Source organism: Spermophilus citellus (genome assembly GCF_964194105.1).
Source record: "Spermophilus citellus genome assembly, chromosome: 6".
NCBI lineage: Eukaryota > Metazoa > Chordata > Mammalia > Rodentia > Sciuridae > Spermophilus > Spermophilus citellus.
In genome coordinates, this window is record NC_138187.1 from 17206924 (window position 1) to 17228702 (window position 21779).

The 21779-nt window shown below is 51.1% G+C and overlaps 1 protein-coding gene across 2 annotated transcripts in view; it reads left to right on the forward strand.

The window, feature by feature from the left end:
- PRKCB (protein kinase C beta) overlaps positions 1–21779 on the forward strand; it is a 294712-nt gene that overhangs the window by 218275 nt on the left and 54658 nt on the right. For both annotated transcript variants that reach the window (XM_081299668.1, XM_081299667.1), the window contains exons 9-10: positions 907–1053; positions 19396–19569. In XM_081299668.1, the coding sequence (XP_081155794.1) occupies positions 907–1053; positions 19396–19569 (321 nt within the window). The remainder of the gene's footprint in view (positions 1–906; positions 1054–19395; positions 19570–21779) is intronic.

Here is a 21779-nt window from a genome sequence, read left to right on the forward strand (position 1 = left end):
TGCACCCCCGGTGACCTAGAACCTCCTACTGGGCCTCAGCTCTTAAAGGCTCTCCCAGTGGGGCCCAGCTGAGGACCATTGGGGGACAATCCACACTACAGCAACCTTCAAGGGTATGAAAAGTGAGCAGAGCTGGGTGACAGGGGAGAAGGCACCAGAAGGGAAGGGGCTGGAGTGACAAGCGACCCGGCAGCTGCTGGCACTGTAACGAAACACCTGAGGCAGTTGACGTATAAAAAGGTTCATCTTGGCTGATGGTGTTGGAGCTTCCAAGATGGGGCAGACCAAGGCTTTGGGCCCCTTGGGTGCGTGGGAGGGTCAAGGTGAGAGAGAAAACCGTTCGCCTCATAGCCAGGGAGTGAAAAGAAAGAGGAGGGGACCGGGGTCTTGCAAGCCCCGTCGAGGATGTGCCCCACAAAGACCTAAGGACCTCCCGCAAGGCCCTGCCTCCCGCAGGTCCCACCACCCCTGAGAGCGCCCCCCTGAGGACCAGGCAGTCCACACACTGGCCTACCACCCGCAGCCTCCCGGGACGGCAGAGTGACCTCTGTCCTGCTGAAGCGTTTGGAGCAGGAGGTGGCCTGGCTGGGTGGGGCGTTCACTCTGGCCGTGTGTGACATCAAGGGTGGAAGGAGCCCGCACAGGTCCCCAGGAGGGGGAAAGAAGCCGGGGATCTAGACCCAGCAGGGAGCGGGGTACACGGAGGTTCCTGGTGACCACCGAGACCCTGAGGGACCAAGGAGAGATGGAGGTGCCCAGGGTGGCCTCCAGGTGTTGGGCTCGCGGGTGGCCCGGCGTGTCAAAGGTTGGGGCACGTGGGTGGCAGGACACAGCTGCAGGTACCTGTGAATTCCTACCAGGTGTCCCCGGGCTCTGATCCTGTGTCCTGTGTGCTTCTCCCTGCAGAGGGCCAAGATCGGCCAGGGGACCAAGGCTCCCGAGGAGAAGACCACCAACACCATTTCCAAATTCGACAACAATGGCAACAGGGACCGGATGAAACTGACCGACTTCAACTTCCTGATGGTGCTGGGGAAGGGCAGCTTTGGCAAGGTACAGTGGGACACGGTGGCTGCGTCCCCTGCGCAGGGCGCACCTGGTCCTGGGGGGGAGAGGGGGCGTGGGGCTGGCCTTCTAGTTGGGGGGAAAGAGGAGAAAGTCAGCAGATCCACCCAGCTGTTGGCAAGGAGTCTTCAGAAATAAATCAAAGGCTGTGTCACAGAGAGCAGATGCGCTCCAGGTGACCAGGATGTGAGCTGAAGGAGGACCGTGAACCAGCCACGCCTGCAAAGAGCTGGGAAGGAATGGGCCCAGCAGAGAGGACAGCCTGTGCAAAGGTAGCCTAGGGCTTGGTGCATTGTAGTTGCCATCAGAAGGTGTCGGCACCAAGAGGACAGGAGCGGGAGGGGTTAGGACAATGATTTCACAGAGGGGAACAGGAGCCTTCTGAGCCATACAGACGGACAGGGCTGGTGTCACTCACAGCACCGTGGGGAGCCACCGTCTAAAGTCCTCAGGTGACTTCCTGTCACCATAGAACGGATCCTTCACTGCGTTGCGTTCCTGGCTGAGGACACGCTGGATGACCTGGTCCTTTGTTCTCTGCTTGACTTTGTCCTCTCGCTTTTCTTCCTGCCACTGCCTGTCACAGTGGTGGCCCTGAGTTCCTGGAACGCACCCGTCTCTGTTGTCCCTTCTGGCTTTTGTGATGCTACGGACTCCCCTGGAGCTTTGTGCGCCTGGCCCCTTCTCGTGATTCACATCTCAACGCAGACGTCCCTTCTGAGAGGGCGTCCTGAGGGCCACCATCCGGTCCCCGTCCTGTCTGTTCCTCTCATGGTGTCCATCGCCCGTGATGCTTGGATTTCTTGACGGGTCTGTCCCTCTCCTCTTGCTAAGATCTAAGGTCTCCAGGAGGGGGATCTTCTCTGGGGCGGGCACCATCGCGTTTCCAGGACTCCCGGGGGACCCAGCTGAATGCACACATTTTTCTCTGCCTGTGGCCCGGCCGGAGAGGTCATTCTGCTAAGATGAACCAAAGGCTCTGAATCCATGACCCAAGGCTTGGAGAGTCTTGGCACAGAGTGGGATCAGAGAGTCAGGAAACCCTGTGAGATGGCCTCACCGTCCTGTGGTCCTCTTGGCGACAGGACCGGGGCTTGGAGCTGGCCCACACCACAGTGCGATGTTTCCCTGCAGCTCTGAGGAGCCTGGAGGCGGGGAGGGATGGGGAAGCAGGTGGCGAATGGGGAAGCAGGTGGCGAACTTGAACTCAGCTTGGGGATCCGCAGACTCGGAGAACCAAGAGGTTGTGGGAGTAAGAGAGTTTGGGATCCCAGGAAGAGAGAGGCCATTGCCAGTCTACAGAGCGGGGTGTGTAGCAGGTGCTCAGTAAAATAGTATGAAATAAGTGAATGAAAACGGTGTCGAGCCCGGGCAGGGAACAGAGGCGACCGGGGGACCAGGAATAGAAAATAGACGGGTGAGTCAAGAGAGGTAGCCCCACGGCGGAGCCTTGGTCCAGCATGGGCAAGGCCCTGGGCTCCATCCCCAGTAACGCAAAACTGAACCAAAAAAGATAATTAAAATGTGAAGAAGGAGGGACACACTTAGATTTCAAAGATGGGGTCATTTTTCTGATGACAAGGAAATAAATGGCCTAAATGAAGGAGAGGTTCTAAGAAGCTGAGTCCACTGGGAGGTTTTGGTCTTTGTTTTTGGCACCGGGGATTGAGCTCGGGGGCACTCGACCACTGAGCCCCATCCCCAGCCCTATTTTGTACTTTATTTAGAGACAGGGTCTCACTGAGTTGCTTAGGGCCTCACTGTTGCTGAGGCTGGCTTTGAACTCTCGATCCTCTTGCCTCAGCCTCCCAAGCCGCTGGGATGACAGGTTGTGCACGGGCCACAGCACCCGGCCGTTGGGGGAGTTTTTAAAGATTCAGTTTTAAGCTGGCTGCCATGGCGACACCTGTAGTCCCAGCTACTCAGGAGGCTGAAGCAGGACCGGGATTTGAACCCAGGAGTTTGAGGTTAATCCGGGCAACATAGTGAGACCCAGGCTCAAAGAAAAACAATCCAATTTTATATATATATAAAATGATTCATCATTAAAATCGCATCAGAAGGATAAACGTGGAGAAGTCTTGTTCCCACCCAGGAGCGCATCTTGCCGTGATCCCCCTGTCCCCCAACGGCCGCCGCTACCCGCGTGAACCTGGGTTGATTTCCCTGCAACTCTGCTCTGTCCCTGTCCTCATCTAACACTCTGGTTCTTGTCCACGTTCGTGCCAAAGTCAGTGTGCCGCGTCCACGTATTTGATCACTGAACAATACAGGTCGGAGAATTGTCTTGGGGAAATGAAAGTTCTAAGTGGGGCCTCATGGAGAGGGCTGGGGTTGGGGGGCCAGGTAGTCGCGGGACGATGGATCATTGGAGACAGCGAGGAATCAGAGGATGGACCATCTGTTTCCATGGTGACTGTCGTCCTAATTGAGATCATACTATAATGTACTAATGGTGCTAATCCAGGCTGGGGATGGAGATCTAGTAAGTCACGAAGCAACAGCCATGTCACCAAAAGCAACACAGAATAGCACACACGACTGCGATCCTCGGACTCACAGAGCTGGGCGACTCTGGCTTTGCCACCTGCGGTTGTAAGTGAAGGCGGTTTTAGAGCTGAATGCTGGCCCTGAACATGTCACATGGGCCAGGCAGGTATGAGTGCGGTGACCCCGGCCTGGGAAGGAATGTGTCCAGCAGAGAGAACAGCAAGTGCTAAGGTCCTGTGGTAGGTCCTGTGCCTCTCAGGGTTCCCACCTCCCCTCCCCCAGGCTCCCGGTGTCACATCTGTCCCAGAAAAACATGCTCTCAAGCACTGCCATCACCTATGAAGGCCAAGAGGGGATGACATGGGCATCTCACCCCGACCTGCGGAGATGCATCGAGAGAGACTCAGCGTGAAGCGTGAGAAGGCCACTGGATCCCAAATGTGCCACCCGCTTCCAAACTTTCAAAGGGAGGGCAGTAGGGAGTGAGCTGTCCGGTGGGTCGGGGCCGGTCTCCCTGGGCTCCTCGGCATCTCCAGCCGACCTAGACAGAGAGGCTTTCTAGAACTTTTACAACAGAGCCTCCAAGTATACTGTTCATTTATTATTTAATGTCGCGTTTTGTAGTTTGATCCTTACACTCCTATTGGGGATTCCTTGAAGCTGTCGCTTCGCTTTGTCCACGTCTAGACCTTTCCGGAGTCTGACCTCTGAGGTTGTCAATCAAGGCTGGGTTATGGCTAGACATCCGTCGGGCCGGGGTGCACCGTCCAGGTGGGTTTCAGAGTTTGCCTTGGGAAGTGACCGCAGCCAGAGCCTCGGACAACAGACGCCCAGCAGAACCCAGCCCTCTCTACCTTACCGAGTCACGCCTCTCCCTGTCATCCACTGACCTGACCAACCTCTACTCCATATTTAACTCATGCTCATATATCACTGGTCTTCTGAGACTTCAGATTTGCTCAGGGTAATGTTTTGTCTGATCTAAATCTGTTAAACAAAAAATATCCTGGGATATATCCCAGTGGCTCTGGAGGCTGAGGCAGGAGGATCGCGAATTCAAAGCTAGCCTCAGCCAAAGCGAGGCCCTAAGCAACTCAGTGAGACCCTGTCTCTGAATAAAATACAAAATAGGGCTGGGGATGGGGCTCAGTGGTCGAGTACCCCTGAGTTCAATCCCTGGTACCAAAAAAAAAAAAAAACCAAAAAACCAAACATTCAAGAGTAAAGTCCCCTCCCACACACATCCCACACACCTATGTCTGTCATCATGGAAAGACATAATTACAAGAAAAAATAAGACCAAACCATGCTGGGTATAAACTAAATGTCTTTGTGCATAATGCTCACGATTCCTACACTTGTTGAACTTTTCCTCCAACCTTTTGTTTTGAAAAAATATAAAATAAGTACAGAAAAAATGAAAGAATCGCACAAGGAGCCTGATACCTACCTCCCAGGGTCTACTCCTAACATTTGACTGTGTTTGCTTTATCACGTGTCGGTCTACCCTTGCATCTACCGACTTTTTTTTTTTTCTTTTTTTTGGAGCCAGGGATTGAACCCAGGGACGCTGAACCATTGAGCCCCATCCCCAGCCCTTTTTATTATTATTTTTTTTTTATTTTGAGACAGGGTTTCCCTGAGTTGCTTGGGAGCCTCATGAGTGGCTGAGGCTGAGTTTGAACTTGCAGTCCTCCTGTCTCAGCCTCCCCAGCAGCTGGGATGACAGGGTGTTCTGCTCGGCGGCAGGGCTCAGCCTGCTTTTTAATGCGTTTCCCAGCTAATTGTAGACCTGAGTCCACTTTACATCCAAACTCCTCAGCCTGCAAATCATTGAACTAAGACTCAAATCTTTTTGATGATCATCTTAAGGTGAAATTTACATGCGAGCAAATGCACATATCTTCATCGTATCATTCAGTGAGTTTTGGAAGATGCATACTTTAAAACACAGCAAGGATAAAAACAGTAATCAAAAAAAAATCACACTGGCAGATGTTAAAACGCAGCTGCTGTGTCCCCGCCATGGGAGCCCCGGGGGAGCAGGATTTGCCCTGGTTCAGGTCCACAAAGGCTTCCACAAGTGACTCAGACCGAATCAAGAGGAGGCGTTAACTAGGCAGAGAGAGTAAGTGAAAATCTTGCAAGGTTCCCTTCTTCCCGCCGCAGCATCCTCTTGATGAATCTGCCTAGAAGTTAGGGCACCTAAGCTTCTATGAGGGTGAATTCTGCTGCTGTAACAACTAGACCCCCCAATGTACCCCGGCTCAGATGCAATGGAAGTTTGGTTCTCATCCTCCTGACAGCCTAAGGCGGGTGTTCCTGGCCCCGCCCACTCTCTCCATATGGCCATGAAGAGACGAGGTTCCTTCCCTCTTCTAGGGCTCCATTAATCTCTCGGGGGCTTTGTTTTTCTCTGCATTCAGAGGGTGGAGGGGGAAAGGGAGTAGCGAGGAGGTGCAAGCTGCTTCTTACAGCCTTGGTTTTGGAAGTGGCCCTCCTCACTTCTGCCCACACACTATTAGAGAGGCTCAGTCACATGGCCACCCGCAGCACGAGGACGGAGAACATTGTGGTGGATCACAAGTGGCCTCCGCCCTACTCCCTGCTTCTCAGTTCTGGTTGAATTTTTTTTTTAAATTTTTTACAGTGACACAAAAGAACTTCTGACTTCTCCCTTTCGAACTCCCCCAATGTGTCACCCCCCTTCCCCAAAACGAAAAACTCCCCAGTGCCTCTTCTGGGTGACATTTCCTTGTGTGCAAATCATGGGACATGGCAGGTGTTGGTGCTGCTTTTTTTCCTGAAACATTGCACAAGCCAGGAATAAATCAAGAAGAAAGAACTCAGCAGCTTGTGAAGGCAAAAGGGAGAAGTCGAGAGCCCTTGGAAACCGGGTGCTCAGGTGTTCCACTACCTCTAGAAAACCCACCCTGTGCCGCGGCTGCACCTGAGCTGCAGAGACTCGGGAGAGAAACCATCCAGGGCTTCACTGGGCTGCAGTAACGCCCAAGAGCTGAGGATGTCCAGTGCCCACATGTCCCCAAGGAAGCCACCCAGGGTTGGGTACCGGCTTCTAAAACCAAGTGTTCCTAGAGGTCTAGCATTTGGTTTAGCATCTCTAGGATGCTGACCCCGGCGTCTCTAGCTCAAAATTCAGATTGTACAGCGAGGTTGGTGAGAGCCTTGGCCACGTTTCCCAAATATTGGTAATTCATGCACCTGTTTAATTTTTGCCATGCATGTGCCTCCTTTTAAGGAAAACATTTTTCTTTAATTTGGCTTTATCTTCCTCCTCCTCCTCCTCCTCTTTTCAGTACTGGGGTTTGGATCCATGGGCGTTCTGCCACTGAGCCACATCCTCAGCCCTTTTTATTTGTCGTTTTGAAACAGAGCCTCGCTAAGTTGCTTGGGGCCTCACTAAGTTGCCCAGGCTGACCTTGAACTTTCGATCCTCCTACCTCAGCCTCCTGAGTCAGTGGAATTACAGGCGTGCACTACCGCACCTGGCCTTTTCTTCTTCTTGGCACAACTCTAAGCAATCCTATAAGTCAGAGCACAGGTTTGACGGACCGACCAAATGTTGATTTTAACGGGCTTCAGGAGAGCTTATTAAAAGAAAGGCAGTTCTGTCCGTGTTCTGCTGATGGTACTAGAACCCCATTTTGTGGGAAAACGTCTTGAAGTCTCAGGCTCCTGGGATGATTCAGCACCTTGATGACCACCGTGTTTCTAAGAGCGTGAAGTCTCTGCTGTGGTTGTCGTGCACACTTGGAAGGCATAAGTTGTCTATGGTTCCCCCCCCCCCAAACTATATCCTTTAGATGAGGACCACGCTTCCTATTTCCTGCATCTTTGAAAGTGATCTTGGTCTCCCTCCTCTGTCCTCTACTCTGAATAGATCCAGAGAACCCATCTGCTTTCTGAAATCGGATGCCTCCCCCATCCACTCCTTCCTCATCCTTTGACATGATGAATTCTCGCCTCAGCAACTTTCTGAAACACCTGTTAGTGATCTCTTGACTTTTCGCCATCCACATCTGGACACAAAACTGGGCGGCTTGTCTATGAAAGCAGAAGGCGGGGAAGAGGGGGATTGGGACTAAGATTGGACTCTGTCGGCCATACTGGAGAGAAGTGTCACTTCTGTAATAACTGCTCACTACGGGCATCCTAATTCATTCACCTGAGAAGTACTTACTGAGCATCTACTATATCTTAGGCACTCTTCTAGGTACAGAGGAAATGGCCCTGTACCAAACAAAAGTGTCTGCCCTCCTGGACTTACGTTCTGTTGTTGTTGTTGCTGTTGGTGGTGGTACTATGTGTCAGCTCAATTCTAACTGCTCTACAATGTTGCTACTTTATAATCTCATTGCTCTATAATGTTGGGACTGTTATTCCCATCCTATCGGTGAGGAGAATGAGATGCAGAAAGTCAAAGTTAACTTGACCCCAATCACAAGCTAATCGATGCCATTTAGTGGATGGGGTTTGACTTAAGAGATGATGAGTCGGGCTCTGGATCGCTTGATACCCAACACAGAGGTCACCTAGGATGTCACCAGCATGTTCTAGGCTATTTCTTTCTTTTTTCTCACCTTTCCCCCCAAAGTGCCTCACAGAGTTGGCACACCTTGTTTCCATTGTAAGCTGCTACCTCAGACAGATTGCAAGCCCACGGTGATGGAGGGGGTGATGGAGGGGGTGACAGGGGGGTGACAGAGGGCTGCCGTGCATTCTCTCTCGTCACCGTGCTGGCCAGGAACCCATCCGGGGGCAAATGCCCGCTGGAAGTGGGAGTCATCTGCAGGGATTCTGGAGAGGGCCACTGCCCTTCTGTACGGTGCGGGCGTCCACCCCCTGGGATCCTCCAAGTCCTGCAGGCTACTCTAGGATTGGCACTTGCTCCTCAACGGGCTCTTCTGCAACTGTCAACCTGCACTCTGACCCTTACCGCCCACCCCCACCATCCTGATGCCACACACACCCTCCTTCTCGCCCTGGCATTTACTGAACTCATGCGGATCGGCGGGGACCGTGCTGTGACTTCACCCGAGTCACATCATAGTGATTCTCAGGACTCTGCAGGACAGCTTCGATAACAACCCTGTTACATCATAACGCAGACAGTAAGAGAGGTTGAGTGACTTCTCCAAGATCACACAGCTGTGAGGAAGCGAGACCTGGACGTGATGAACCCAGTAGCCTCTTTCCATCTCCAACAGCACTCTTCACCTCGGCGTCCACGTGTCTCCCAGACACTAGTCTTTTTATCCTTCACCTCCCTCCCCCTCCCCCTTCCCCTCCCCCTAGGAAGCAACTTTTTAGAAACTGCTACAAGATCTTTGTGATATCAGTAGGTTCCTCTTTCCTCCACAAATAAGAATCCAGTATGTTATCTTGTGATTTCAGTGATATAAAGACAAATATATTAATATCATATATCAAAACACTTCAACCTTAAAGTTTATTTTTCCATTTGTTTTTTTTTTGGGGGGGGGTACCAGGGATTGAACTCAGGGGCACTTCACCACGGGGCCCCATCCCCAGCCCTGTTTTGTATTTTATTTAGAGACAGGGTCTCACTGAGCTGCTTAGTGCCTCACCGTTGCTGAGGCTGGCTTTGAACTCGCGATCCTCCTGCCTCAGCCTCCAGGGGCGCTGAGAATACAGGCGTGCGCCACCGCACCCGGCTCCCTTTGATTTTTTAAAAGAAATTAAAGTGCCTTCATGAGCTCCTGCAAAGACAGCGACCCCAGCCCTGCCTGTTCCACTCCTATTCTCCACACCAGCATCCCCACCCCGTACCCCTCGGCAGCCTCCTCCCCAGGCTGAAGTCCCCGGAATCCAGGTGCTTCTCTGGCCAGCTCTGTGGTCACAGGAGAGCAATCCAGAGCTCCGAGCCCCAGACTGTAGCATGTTCTACCAGAGCCAAGTGCAGCCCTGGATTTCCACAGGGGGAAAAAAATGCCTGAGGAGATTAAAAGGCAGTTTAGTGGGTAGCAGTAACTAAGGCCTTCTCTAAAGCTTTGAACTCCAGTTGTGGGAGTCTATCCTAATTTTAATCTCATTAGCCGTATGTCTCCACACACACATGCACACACACACACACATGCACACACGTTAGGCATGGTTATGTAACCTACAGACAAAAGCACTTCCCGGCTCCTCAGTCGTTTTGCTCTCTATCTTCCTGCACCATATGGCGGACTCCTTTATCTTGTGGCTCACAGGGAGCTCAACTTGCTGCTACCTGTTCCCTTAATCCTCTTGCAGAGAACCTTTCGACATTTGCTGTCTGATCTTGGATCCCTGCCTGCTCTTTGGTTCTCTCCCACCTTCCCGTGGCCCCCAGACCGCCATGTGCAATCCTGACAGCTGGACGGTTTCATCTTCCCCAATTCCTCTCTCCCCGGTTCCCAGGTCTCTCCTCTGGGGAGTGGCTGGCTGCTCCTTCTGACCCCGCTCCTCAGAAGACGGTGAATCACAGAGTGAGATGAGGTCCCTGGTTCTCAACACGATGGATTGGATCAGGGCAAAGAAAACATTGGGGACTTACGTCTTGCACCCCTCTGTCTGCTCCAGACAGATCGTGGGGCCGGAGTGGGTGAAGGGGGTGCTTATGGGAGAGGTTGGAATGCTCCTGTGTGTCTCGCGATGCCCCCGGGGGTGGTCAAATATATTAATATGAAGCCCCAGCAGGATAAGCAACCCATGTCTCTGGGGTCCCCAACCTGTCACCACCGTCCGTCTCTATGGTCACATGACACCCTTTTCCCTTCTGAAGTCTCTGTGTCTGATTCCCAAATCTAGACTCTCCTAGAAACCTAAAATCCCAGGAAGGAGACACTGCTGGGCCCCTGAGACTTCGGGATCCATGTGGTCCCGTTAGCTGTCCCCAAGAGGAGGGTCACAGGAAGCAGGAGGGGAGCCCACCCTGGGGAAAGCACCCCTCCTCCTTCCTGCTTCCACAGATGTAGGTGGTTCCCAGGGGGACAGGTGCCAGGGTTTGTCACATTGTGCCCTGGCCTCGTTGAGGAGATACTGGGAGCTCATCTGAGTGTCTATAGGGTGCTGCTTATTTCACCTCGACGGAGGTCTTATGAGGTAGGCTCTGCGACCCTCTCCACTGAACAGATGAGGAGACAGAGGCAGCTGTACAGACGGAGCACCCGATTCACACCCCAGGGAGGTACACAGCCTGCCCGGTACCCAACACCATCCATTTCTGCCTGGAGAAACCCGTTCTCCATTAGCAGCGTCTGCGACTTCAACTGCAGAGAGAGGCTGCGGCTCCCAGGGCTGATCGGACGCGGGGAGACGAGGGGCTTCCTTTGTGCAGCCTAATTGTCCCCATGAATGACAGACTCAGAAGGGTTTCCTTGCATTGTCTGTGGTAAAAGGCACCCATTGCTGGCTTGTTTTCCCAGGAACCGTCTAGAAAACAGTCACATTAAATCGGCTTTTATTTTAACCATCTGGCTTTGTCAAACACAACTCAAAGAAATTGCACTGAGCCATGCATGTCACCAAGGTTTATTCTGTTTTATTTATTTTTTTTTAGGCATTCCCCCCTCCCTACTTTTTTTTTTTACCCCTTGATTTTATTTTTCTTTTGTAGTGAGAACACTAAGGATCTGCCTCAGCATAGTTCAGCGACACAATACAACCTTATTAAGGCTACTTACCCTGCCACACAGAGATTCTCCAGTTCTAATTAATCTTACAGTGGAAACTCTATCCGACCTCTGCCCCAACCCCACCCCACCCCACCCCACCCCCAGTCGCTGTCCACTACCTTTCTACTTTGTTTTTTTCTGACTATTTTAGATTTTTGCAGGGAAGATCCCCTGGCCCTTGTGTTTCTGCGCCTCGCTTCTTTCCCACTTAGCAGCAGGTCCTCCAAGTTCACCAGGGTTTGATTTTAGCCCAGAAGAACCCTTCGATACCTAGGAATGGATAAATATCAACTCTATCCAGGTCACTAATCAGAGCTGATCGATAACATCCCAGAGTGTCGAAATCATCATTCTTGGGGCGTTTTCTTATTACAAGCCAGTGAAACATTTCTCCTTTAAAAGATATTTTTATGAGTGTGTGGATCTGTGCTCTTATTAACCTGTGGTTCTGACGCGGTCGTGAGCCTGTCTCGATCATCCATGCATGGAATGTCATGGGCCCATTGTAGTCTGGCAACTCCCTCTTTCCCTTCCCCCGCTCCCCTAGTCACTCTTCCTTCTATTTGTTGACTGATTTTTTTCTGAATCAGTGTTCTAGAGGCAGACATCAAGGTGGAACTCGCTGTGCCATATTCCAACTGTCCAGGGTATACTTGGGTTCATTCATTCTGTAGCTCCTCTCTTCTCCCATCCCTCCTCCCCTCTGTCCTCCTCCTCTATTCCACTAGAAGTTAGAACAAGATAAAGAAAAAGGTAATAATAATAATAAGGGGAGTTGGAGGAATCCCAGGAGAATAAGCCTTTCTTATTAGACCTGACCCGATCTTCCTTGAGAACACCTGAGCAGCAGGCAGGGCTGCTCCGGTCTAAATCTCCACTCCCCCTCCTCCCTTCCCAGTACTGGGGTGAGTCACTGTTACGCCAGATTCGTGGGACCCCAGGAGACCTCCAGGAGCCGAATCCGATGCAATCACACAAGAGTCTTTATTGCAAGCTCGAGCCTGGACTCACAACCGTTCCCGATGCAGCGGTCCCAGGGAGTGAGTCCCGGTCGGTCCTTTGTTCAGTGAGATTTTATAGGATTTGGGGGGATACTCTATGCGTCCCAACATCACACAGCAAATCATTCCATACCAAGGGAAAATCAAACAACAGCTCTTAACATTGAGTAGCACATTCACTGGCGGGAACAAGTTGGGTAGGGGTGATTGGTTAGTACAAGAGGGGGATTCCTTTGAACTGATTGGTTTAGGCCACGAGGGGTGTCCGTGCTGAACTACATGGTTTCCCAACATGTTACCAACCACCATAAACTCCTGGGGGGTCATCTGCATCCCAGGTATTCTCCCTGTCTCATGCTGATTGGTGGTTGCTAGGGGGTTGCTATGGGTCCTCACCTACCCTAACTGAGTCAGGGACACCTGGCGCCTCAGACCTCTCCTGTTATTTACAGACAAACAACTCAGCAGGGTGGGTATGTGCTTAGGAGTGCTCGGTGGGTTTTTCCAAGGACAAGGGTCACACCCCCTTCCTTAGGACAGGCCTTGAGGTAGAAGCTGCTGTTATTTATTAATTTTAAAAAATGGAGTCACATCAGTTTCTCATCACACACCTCCCTTCTAAACCTCCTTTTACACTTCCCTGACTTTGACTGCTCCCGGGCAAAGAACTCAACCTGATTAAATCTCAGGTGTGACGTGGCTTCATTTCCAAATGCAACCTGCCACCCTGACCGACCGCTGAAACGGAAGACTGGGGTGTCCCTCACACAGCGAGTCCCTGTTCAATCCGGAAGGCCTTTCATAATACTAAATCATGGAAGGACCCAATGACAGCCAGCGTCTGAGTGGATTCTGCATGGCGGAGACAGATCGCTGTTCTTCTTTTCATCTAGTGAAAGGGAACATTCTTTCCAAGATGTGATTCGGTCCCCTACGGATCTACGCTATTAACTCCCAAGGAGCATTGTTCTCCCCCATTATATCACTTTTCAATTTTTCCTGAAGTATGTCTTCAATAAGCAAAAGTCTGTTCGGTTTGCTTTCTGCAAAACAAGCTATTAGAAGCCCCAAATCATTTCTAGACTGTGAACTTCTCCTTGCAGCAGGAGGCAAAGGGATGGACCAGTTGCATGACTTAAACAGGTGTGGCCATCAACAGGTGGCCATCACATTTGAATATATGTGTGGGTGGACTTATATGCTTAGAAAATTTAATTCAAAGTTTGAGCCATAGAAATAGGCTTGGTAGAATCAGAGCCTTCAAGATGACCTAGAACATGGTGGGATATCATCTCCAAAGTCAAGGCGAAGCCACACACAACATGGTGGACACCATCTGCTGAGTTCTTACTGGTACCTTATGTTCTTAACACGAGTTTGACCAGGGAATCCTCATCCTGGTCCTAGAATTGATGGGCTCCTGTCCGTGTTCCATCCCCACATCCAACAGGCTGTAAGAGCTCTAGTTGGAATAGCTTTCCCTCTTACCCCAGGTCTCTGGTCATCAAGGGCAGGTTACTGAAGCCCAGAAGCTCCTCATCTTTGACCCAGTCTGCAGGGGGGCTCTGGCCAATCTGCAAGTCGGCCAAGATGAGTTGGGGAGTGTCTGAAAACCAAAGCTCACCTTCCTTTTCTCCCCCTTGCCATTTTTAGAAGTTGGTAGGTTTTCTGTTGATTCCCCAGAAAAGTCCTGTCTGCTACTGAGCCTGCATATCCCCTGTGGGAGGAGCCTCTTCCCAATGATGTGGACAAAGAGTCCTTCAGTCAGGACTGAGGGCAGGGACCCTGAGTGACGGAATTTTGTCCTAAGGGCAGTAGGAAGACAGGTGAAGGTCCTCAGAAGGTGGGGTGACATGAACTCATTTGAGTTTTTAGAAAAAAAAATGTTCTTTTTAGTTATACACGATAGTAGAGTATATTTTGACATATTTCTGCTAACATGGGGTACCTCTTATTCTAATCAGGACCCCAGTCTTGTGATTATACCTCATGTGGAGTGACACTGGTGGTGTATTTGTACATGAACATAGAAAAGTTAAGGCAGATTCATTCCACTGTCTTTCCTAGTCCCATCACACCCCCCCGCCCCCATTCCCTTCATTCCCCTTTGTCTAATCCACTGACCTTCTATTCTTCCCTTCCGCCTTGTTGTGAGTTAGCATCCCCACATCAAGGGGAACATTGGAACTTTGATTTTTGGGGATTGGCTGATTTCACGTGGTAGTCTCCAGTTCCATCCATTTACTGGCAAAGGTCATAAAGTCATTTTTTATGGCTGAGTAATATTCCATTCCATTTTCTCTCTCCATTTATCTGCGGAAGGGCACCTAGTTTGGTTCCATAGTTTAGCTATTGTGAATCGAGCTGCTATAAACATTGATGTGGCTGTATCAGTGTGGTATGCTGATTTTTAAATCCTCTGGGTATATGCCAAGGAGTGGGATAGCTGGGTCAAATGGTGGTTCCATTCCAGGTTTACTGGGGAATCTCCATACTGCTTTCCAGAGTGGTTGTACCAATTTGCAATCCCACCAGCAATGTATGAGTGAACCTTTCCCCCCACATCCTCACCGACATTTATTTGTTACTTGTATCCTTGATAATTGCCCTTCTTGATTGAAGTGAGATGAAATCTTAGAGTAGTTTTAGTTTGCATTTCTCAAGTTGCTAGAGATGTTGAACATTTTCTCATATATTTGTTGACCATTCATATTTCTTCTTCCGTGAAGTGTCTGTTCAGTTCCTTTGCCCACACATTGATTGGGTTATTTGGTTTTTTGGTGGTGGTAAGTTTCTTGAGTTCTTTTTATATCCTGGAGATTCATGCCTTATCTGAGATGCAGGTGGCAACGATTTTCTCCCATTCTGAAGACTCTCTCTTCACACTCTTGATTGTTTCCTTTGCGGGGAAGAAGCTTTTTTAGTTTGATATCATCCCATTTATTGATTCTTGATTACATTGGAGGAAAGATAGCCTCTTCAACAGATGGTGCTGGGAGAACTAGAAATGCATATGTAGCAGAATGAAATTGAACACCCCCCCACCTCTCTCACCCTGCACAAAACTCAACTCGAAGTGGATCAAGGACCTAGGCATTAGATCAGAGACCCTGCGTCTACTAGAAGAAAATGTAAGCCCAAATCTCCATCATGTCGGCTTAGGGACAGACTTCCTCGACAAGACTCCTAAAGCTGCAAGAAGTAAAATCATTGGAGTTTTGAAAGCAGCATCCTTCTACTCTGTGTGCAGGGTAGAAGGATCACGCAGGCTGGGAGCAGAAACAGTGGCTGCAGAGAAGCAATTAGAGGCAGTTGCAGGAAACCAGGCTGAGGATCCCTGTGGCTCTGATTAGCTGGGAGTTTGGATTGGGCATATATATATATATATATATATATATATATATATATATATATTTCGAATATAGAGCTAGTAACACCTAATGCATTAGCAGAGAAGTGTAAGAGAGGCATTGAGAGTAACTCAGCAGGACCTGGGACTTTTTGATCGAGTGTCTGTGAATGTTGGGGTGATGTGGGGAGCAGAGCGTTTGCCCTTCACGGTCTCTGCCTTGTTACTTTAGTGAGCAAATATGGACCCCCCAGTTCCCTTAGGACAAAATTCCTCAGCCAGTTGAAAACTGGACATTTGTGCTTTGTTCAAGGGTCACCTCTTGCTCCTTCTCTGGAAAGATGATACTGAGGTTAATCACCATGGGTGGGAGTAGAATTGTGTCCCCCCCCCTCCAAAAATAAGATGCATGTTCAAGTCCTAACCATTGATCTCTATGAATGTGACCTTCCTTGGACAAAAGGTGTTTGCAGATGGAATTAAGATGAGGTCATTCTGGATCAGAGTGGGCCCTACTCCAATGGCTGGTGTCCTTACAAGAAGAGGGACATTTGGACACAGACACAGAGAGGAAATACCATGTGGAGACAGAGGCAGAAACTGAAGTGACGTATCTATTAGCCAAGGATCTCTGGCAGCCACCGGAAGCCAGGACCCATGGAACCCAGTCTCCCTCAACGTCTTCAGAAGGAACCAGCCAACACCTGGATTTTGGACCTGACCTTCAGAACTCTTGAGTGGGTGAAGCCACTCGGGTTCTTCTTCCTTGTTAGGACCATTCTAGGACACGAGTCCAACCCCCCCGGTGTGAGGGGTCCATCCTGCCAGGATGAGTGCAGGGCCGTGGTCTGCACACATGATCCCCCAGAGCTCCCTGGGCACCACCCAGAGCGACGTCTTGTTGCCATCCCCCATTTTTACAGATGAGGAAACGGAGGCTCACAAGAGTTAAGGGGACCGCCCCAGGTTCAACTGCTGAGGCTGTGGGAGAACTCGGGACCCACCTCTAACACCCACCCAAGTCCATGCCCTAACCACTGTGGGGCACTCCCCCCTCCGACCACAGTCAGGGACAAAGAATTCCAGGCACGCACTTTGCCACCTGGGGGATTCGCTGGCAAAGTTCATCACGACCCACTTCTTTCCAGCCAGGACTCCCTGGGCTACTTTTCCTCTGTTTTATCTGCTGAGTTCTGGTATTTATCACGTCTCTCCCCGAAGGCCTCTTGGGAAACAGATGTGGCTGGGAATTTGATAAGAACATCGGCTTCAACACATCCTCCCAATCTGTTTGGAATCCTGGCCCTGGAGATGGCGGGACAGCTGAGCAGCCAGCCCACGCCCTCTGTGTTGGTATTCAAGTTTCTGGGAGCTCTCGAAAGACCGGGCGAGACAATTAATAAAAGATGATTTCCACTTAGAGGAACATTTTAAGATGTGGTCACCGGCATGGTTCCTCTCCTGTGTCAACGTGAATGAAGTGTCTAGCATGGGCCAAGCATGCAGTTCGATTTTTTTTTTTTTAATGCTAAGCAATAGTTTTAGGGGGTGGAGAAAATGTTAAAAAAAAAAAAAAAAGCTCAGGAATGATTGATGTTGGGAAAAAGTCTGTGCTAAAATCAGCCACATAGACATGAAGCAATCCCAAGGCCTGGGGTGGGAGTGGCTGATTGGGTCTCCGTGGATCATCAAGGTTATGGAAGGAGGTAACGTCGGAGCTGAATCTCGGATTTTTCTAGTCAGAGGAAGAGCATAGAAGAGGTGTGGCAGGCCCTGGGAAATGAATGTCCAAAGAAAAGACAAGAACAAGCCATGGTCCAGGCGTGGTTTGGCCTCGGGGAGCCCGGAGGACGCTGAGCACGCACGACCCAGTCTGGGTTCTGATGTTGGCTTAAGTGGCTTAAATCTCCCGGAGACTCCGTCTGTTTGCCTGTAGAATGGGCATGTTGGAAACAGAAGTAGAAAGTCTCCCCTGGTCCCCGGAGGCAGGGGGACATTCTCAGCCGTTCTGTCCCATCTCCCTTCCATGCAGAAGGTGACGATGGTCTGTCGTGACTGCACGGTCCCCAGGACCCTCTCCTCTGAGCCTGGTGGAGGAGCAGGGGGTTCAGGGTGGTGGTGGGTCACGGGGGATATCTGCACTGAGTCACCTCAGCACCGAGCCCCGAGCCCCCGACCAGGGTCCTCCAGGGTCCCCTCAACAAAAGGCTCTTCATCCCCCATCTCCAGTGTCTCTCCCTGGGCTCATTCGCATTCTGGCCAAGTCACCCCCCTGCCTCCTCCCTGCCCGTGTGACAGCCCCCGTCTTTAGTATCAGGCAGCAGAAAATCCTCCATCTGCATCGGATTCTTTACATCTCAGGACGGTGGCTTCCTCCTGTTGTTCCTGCTTTGGTGACAACAGCCCTTGGGTACCAGGGAGAGACGGGAGGGGATGGGAATCACAATCCGACACTGTGCTCGCTGCCTGGTCCCCTGAGCCTGTGGGTCTGTCCTGAGGATGGAATGGAGGCCTGGCAGCCGACGCCCGTCAGACGGGCAGAGTTTACATTTTCTCGTGCTGCTGGGGAGACAGAGGCTGAGACAGAGGCTCCTGGCACACGAGCTCCGACTTCACCTTCAGGACGGCAGCAGAGCGCGGTGGCTGGGCTGGGCAGAGCGGCTGCCCTTTCCTCTCGTCTCCTTCTGCGAGTCTCTCTCTCTCTGGCCCCAGTTCCCTGTCGCATCCTGGGGTCCTCCAGCTAGGCATGAGCACTGTCTTTCCTTAACCTCCTGAGCTCCTAGAGGGCTCTTTTTGCAACTCAGGAAACACAGTCAGACAGTCCTGGGTTCAAATCCTGGCCCTGTGCCTAACTGAATCATGGTGCGGCAGGTGACCTGCTCGACGATGCCTCAGAGTCCTGTAAAATGAGACTCATTCATAACGGCTCCGACTTCCTAGAGCCTTGGGCAGAGCAGATGATAAATGACAAATGAAACCCAGTGGTTGTCTCGTGTATTGATAAAGCCCAAAGACTCGGCGGGGATTAATATTGCATACTAAATATCTGACGCGGGGCATGTTGGAAATACTTTGATTGGATTGTTCCTTCCTCCAGGAAGCCTTCCCAGAAGCTCCCAGACCAGATTAGTTCTCTCCGAAACAGGGTCCTGCCCTGAGCTTCCAAAGTAGCCTCTTGAGAATACCACCTGGTGCTCATTGTCCCCGTGGGCATGGACACAGCCAATGAAAACAATATCGTGTCTATGAGCCACAGCCCTCATGGTGACCTCATGGTGACCCTCATAGAAGGCAGCCCCAAGACAACAGGAAAGGCTGTGAAAATGTCACCTTGATCATCCCTGTAATTCATGGTTCCAAGTGTTCCTTCCTATCTGGGGCTCAGGGTTGGGGAACATGGAGGCTTGTTTCTTGCTACCTCCCCAGCGCTTAGTAGGCGGTTAAAGAATGTGGTGCAATTGGATAAATAAGGGGACAAGTGTCCCGAATTCAGTTTTATCAGGCATCCACTCATTCTCTCATTCAATAAGTATTTATTGAACAGCTACTATGTGCCAGGTACCGTGGTGGGCTCTTGGGCTCTTCCTCTGTTCGTGTTGGCTGGTCACTGATACAGATCTCATGGCTCCTGGAACCATCCTTATTGGTTTGGTCCAGCCATTGAGGTGGGTGGGAAGGGTCACCCACCGTCTCTCGTCTACAGAGAGCCCCCGGGTAAAGCTGGGAGAGGATGTGGATGGACACCAGCCACCCCCAGGTGTCGCGGGGTCCCCTTCTCACCTCCCTGATGTGCTGGCTCTCTCCGCAGGTCATGCTTTCGGAGCGGAAGGGCACAGACGAGCTGTACGCCGTGAAGATCCTCAAGAAGGACGTGGTGATCCAAGACGACGACGTGGAGTGCACCATGGTGGAGAAGCGGGTGCTGGCCCTGCCCGGGAAGCCGCCCTTCCTGACCCAGCTCCACTCCTGCTTCCAGACCATGGTAACTTGTCCTGTGGCCCTGGGCAGCCTCCCCAAGGCTTTGGCCAAAAAGCCACCTCAGGGACCCCCCTCCCCATTAAATGCCATAGCTGGGTCCTTCACATTCTAGAAGCCTGCAGCTGTGGGCCCAGGGGAGTCGGCTGCGGATTCCCTGCCGTGGTCACTGGGAAGCTGCACGCTCCCCCGAGCCAGACGCTGTCCAGGTCAGATAAAGGCACACAGGCAATTGGTTTTATAATCGACAGAGCAGGGCCTTTTCCTAACAGCAAGGGGTGACTTGAGGACAGGGGACAAGGTCCACACACACCTCTAGATGTTGCCTTGGGCCCTCCAGACCCTTTGGAAACATGCACAAGAGCATCTCAGAGGGTTGCCTGGGACCTTTGCATGAGGGTGGGGCGGGGGCTTGCCTGAGACCACAAAGCAGAGAAGACAATAGAGGGACTGGACACAGTGTCCCAGGCAGAGGCCATGAGATCACAGCCATGGCTGCCGAGTCACGGAGACATCCCCACAGTCCCCGCCAGGCCCTGCAATTCCAACCCCACCCCAGATCCTCACCCGGTCTCGGTTCCCATTCGACTGTGGTCTCGCAGCCAAGAAAGAAGCGCCCAGAGCCCCGGTGCGAAGAAATGTGAAGTTCATCCTTACAGCCGCGGCTTCTCAAGGCCAGTGGCCTGTGACCCAAAGATGCTCTAAGGGATTCTTCAAGATGAATTCTGACTCTCTCCTGTTCTCCACCTCTGCTGATTCCAGAGCCCTCGCGCCCTGTGAGACGGGATGCTTTTGTATCGTGCCTCTAATTTAAATCTCTCACCTAATGATTCTCCCCCAATCCCTTCTATTCTTTGATCTGCGGAAGGTCCTGCTGTTTCAGAGGTAGCATTTCACTCTCTGGGTTTTCATCTTGAAACACCTTTGCGTGCTTGGTCTGTGCTTTGAGTTTCCTGCAGAGAGGCAGCTGGGGCTAGTGACTCGGCCGGCCAGCCATTGGCCCTCAGTACCCAGGTCTATTCATTCATCAGGTCTGCAAGGTGGGGATCCCCTGATTCTACCCTTTCTTTTATTGACTAATTGGAATGCTTTTTATAAAGAGAGGCTCCCCCTCGCTGATTCCTGGGAGGCCCTGTTCACACAGGAAGGGCTGGTGCTTCATCCTTTCCCTTTGTTGAACGGTTTTCAAGATAAGGAACTGGTTCACTATTGTGCTCCAAGGGGGAACGAAAGTTTGCTTCTAAAATAAATTTTTTGAGTAAAAGAGGTGGGGAGTCCCTGTAAGCAAAAACCTTCAGTGAATGTCTTGTCAAATACCAAGGGAGAAAGGTCACCTGGCTATATAGTCCACACCTCCAGCTTTACCTTGGAGAAAGAAGGCCTGCAGATGTTCAGGTGGTAATCAGCAGGACTTGAGCCCCTTAGGATGGAAACCTCCGGACTCTCTCTCTGCTCCGTCTCTTTTCCCCAAATTGACTTGGACATCAATCAGCAGATGACGGACAGTCCCGACCTGGTAAATGGGGTAAGAAGGAGACCTTCTCAGAGGAGAGGCCAAGAGTACTTGGAGATGCAGCTTTCGATTTCCATTGGCTGGGCTGAGAGGGGAAGGAATCAGTCATTGGTGACTAATATTCACTCGAACATAGCCTCTTCCTTTGTAACTGACTATTTGGAAAACAGTCACAGAGAGTGTCCTGAAGGTCTTTCTTTGAGCCTGGTGCTGCTTTTTGGCGTTGACGAGGTAGGCCTGGGTTTTCATGGGAATTGTGTGGGCCCGGACTCCTTCTCAAGGAATTTTGTCACCAATTGCCAGTAGCAAGTAGCCCCAGGAGCTGAGGGAGCCTGGCTGAGGGAAGGACGGGTACCCTCTCCATGTCCACCTCACCTGAATTCTGCACATATGCTCACGGAGTGAAATACCCCAAATTAAATTATTTTTTCTCACTTTTTTATTTTGGCTAAGCACATGTATTTTAATTTTGCATACATTACTTTCATTTTCAAGGATTTATAATAGTGCCTACTCTATATGTGAGGCACAGGGCTGAGCCACACGTCGACTCTCAGATGGATTCTGTTATCATCTGCATTTCGTAGAACAAGGTCCTGAGGTCACTCAGGTAGTAAGTAGTTCATGTGCGGGGGGGGGGGGGGGGGGCTGCGATTTGAACCCAGGCAGTCTGGCCTAAGGGGCCTTGCTCTAAACTGTCACAC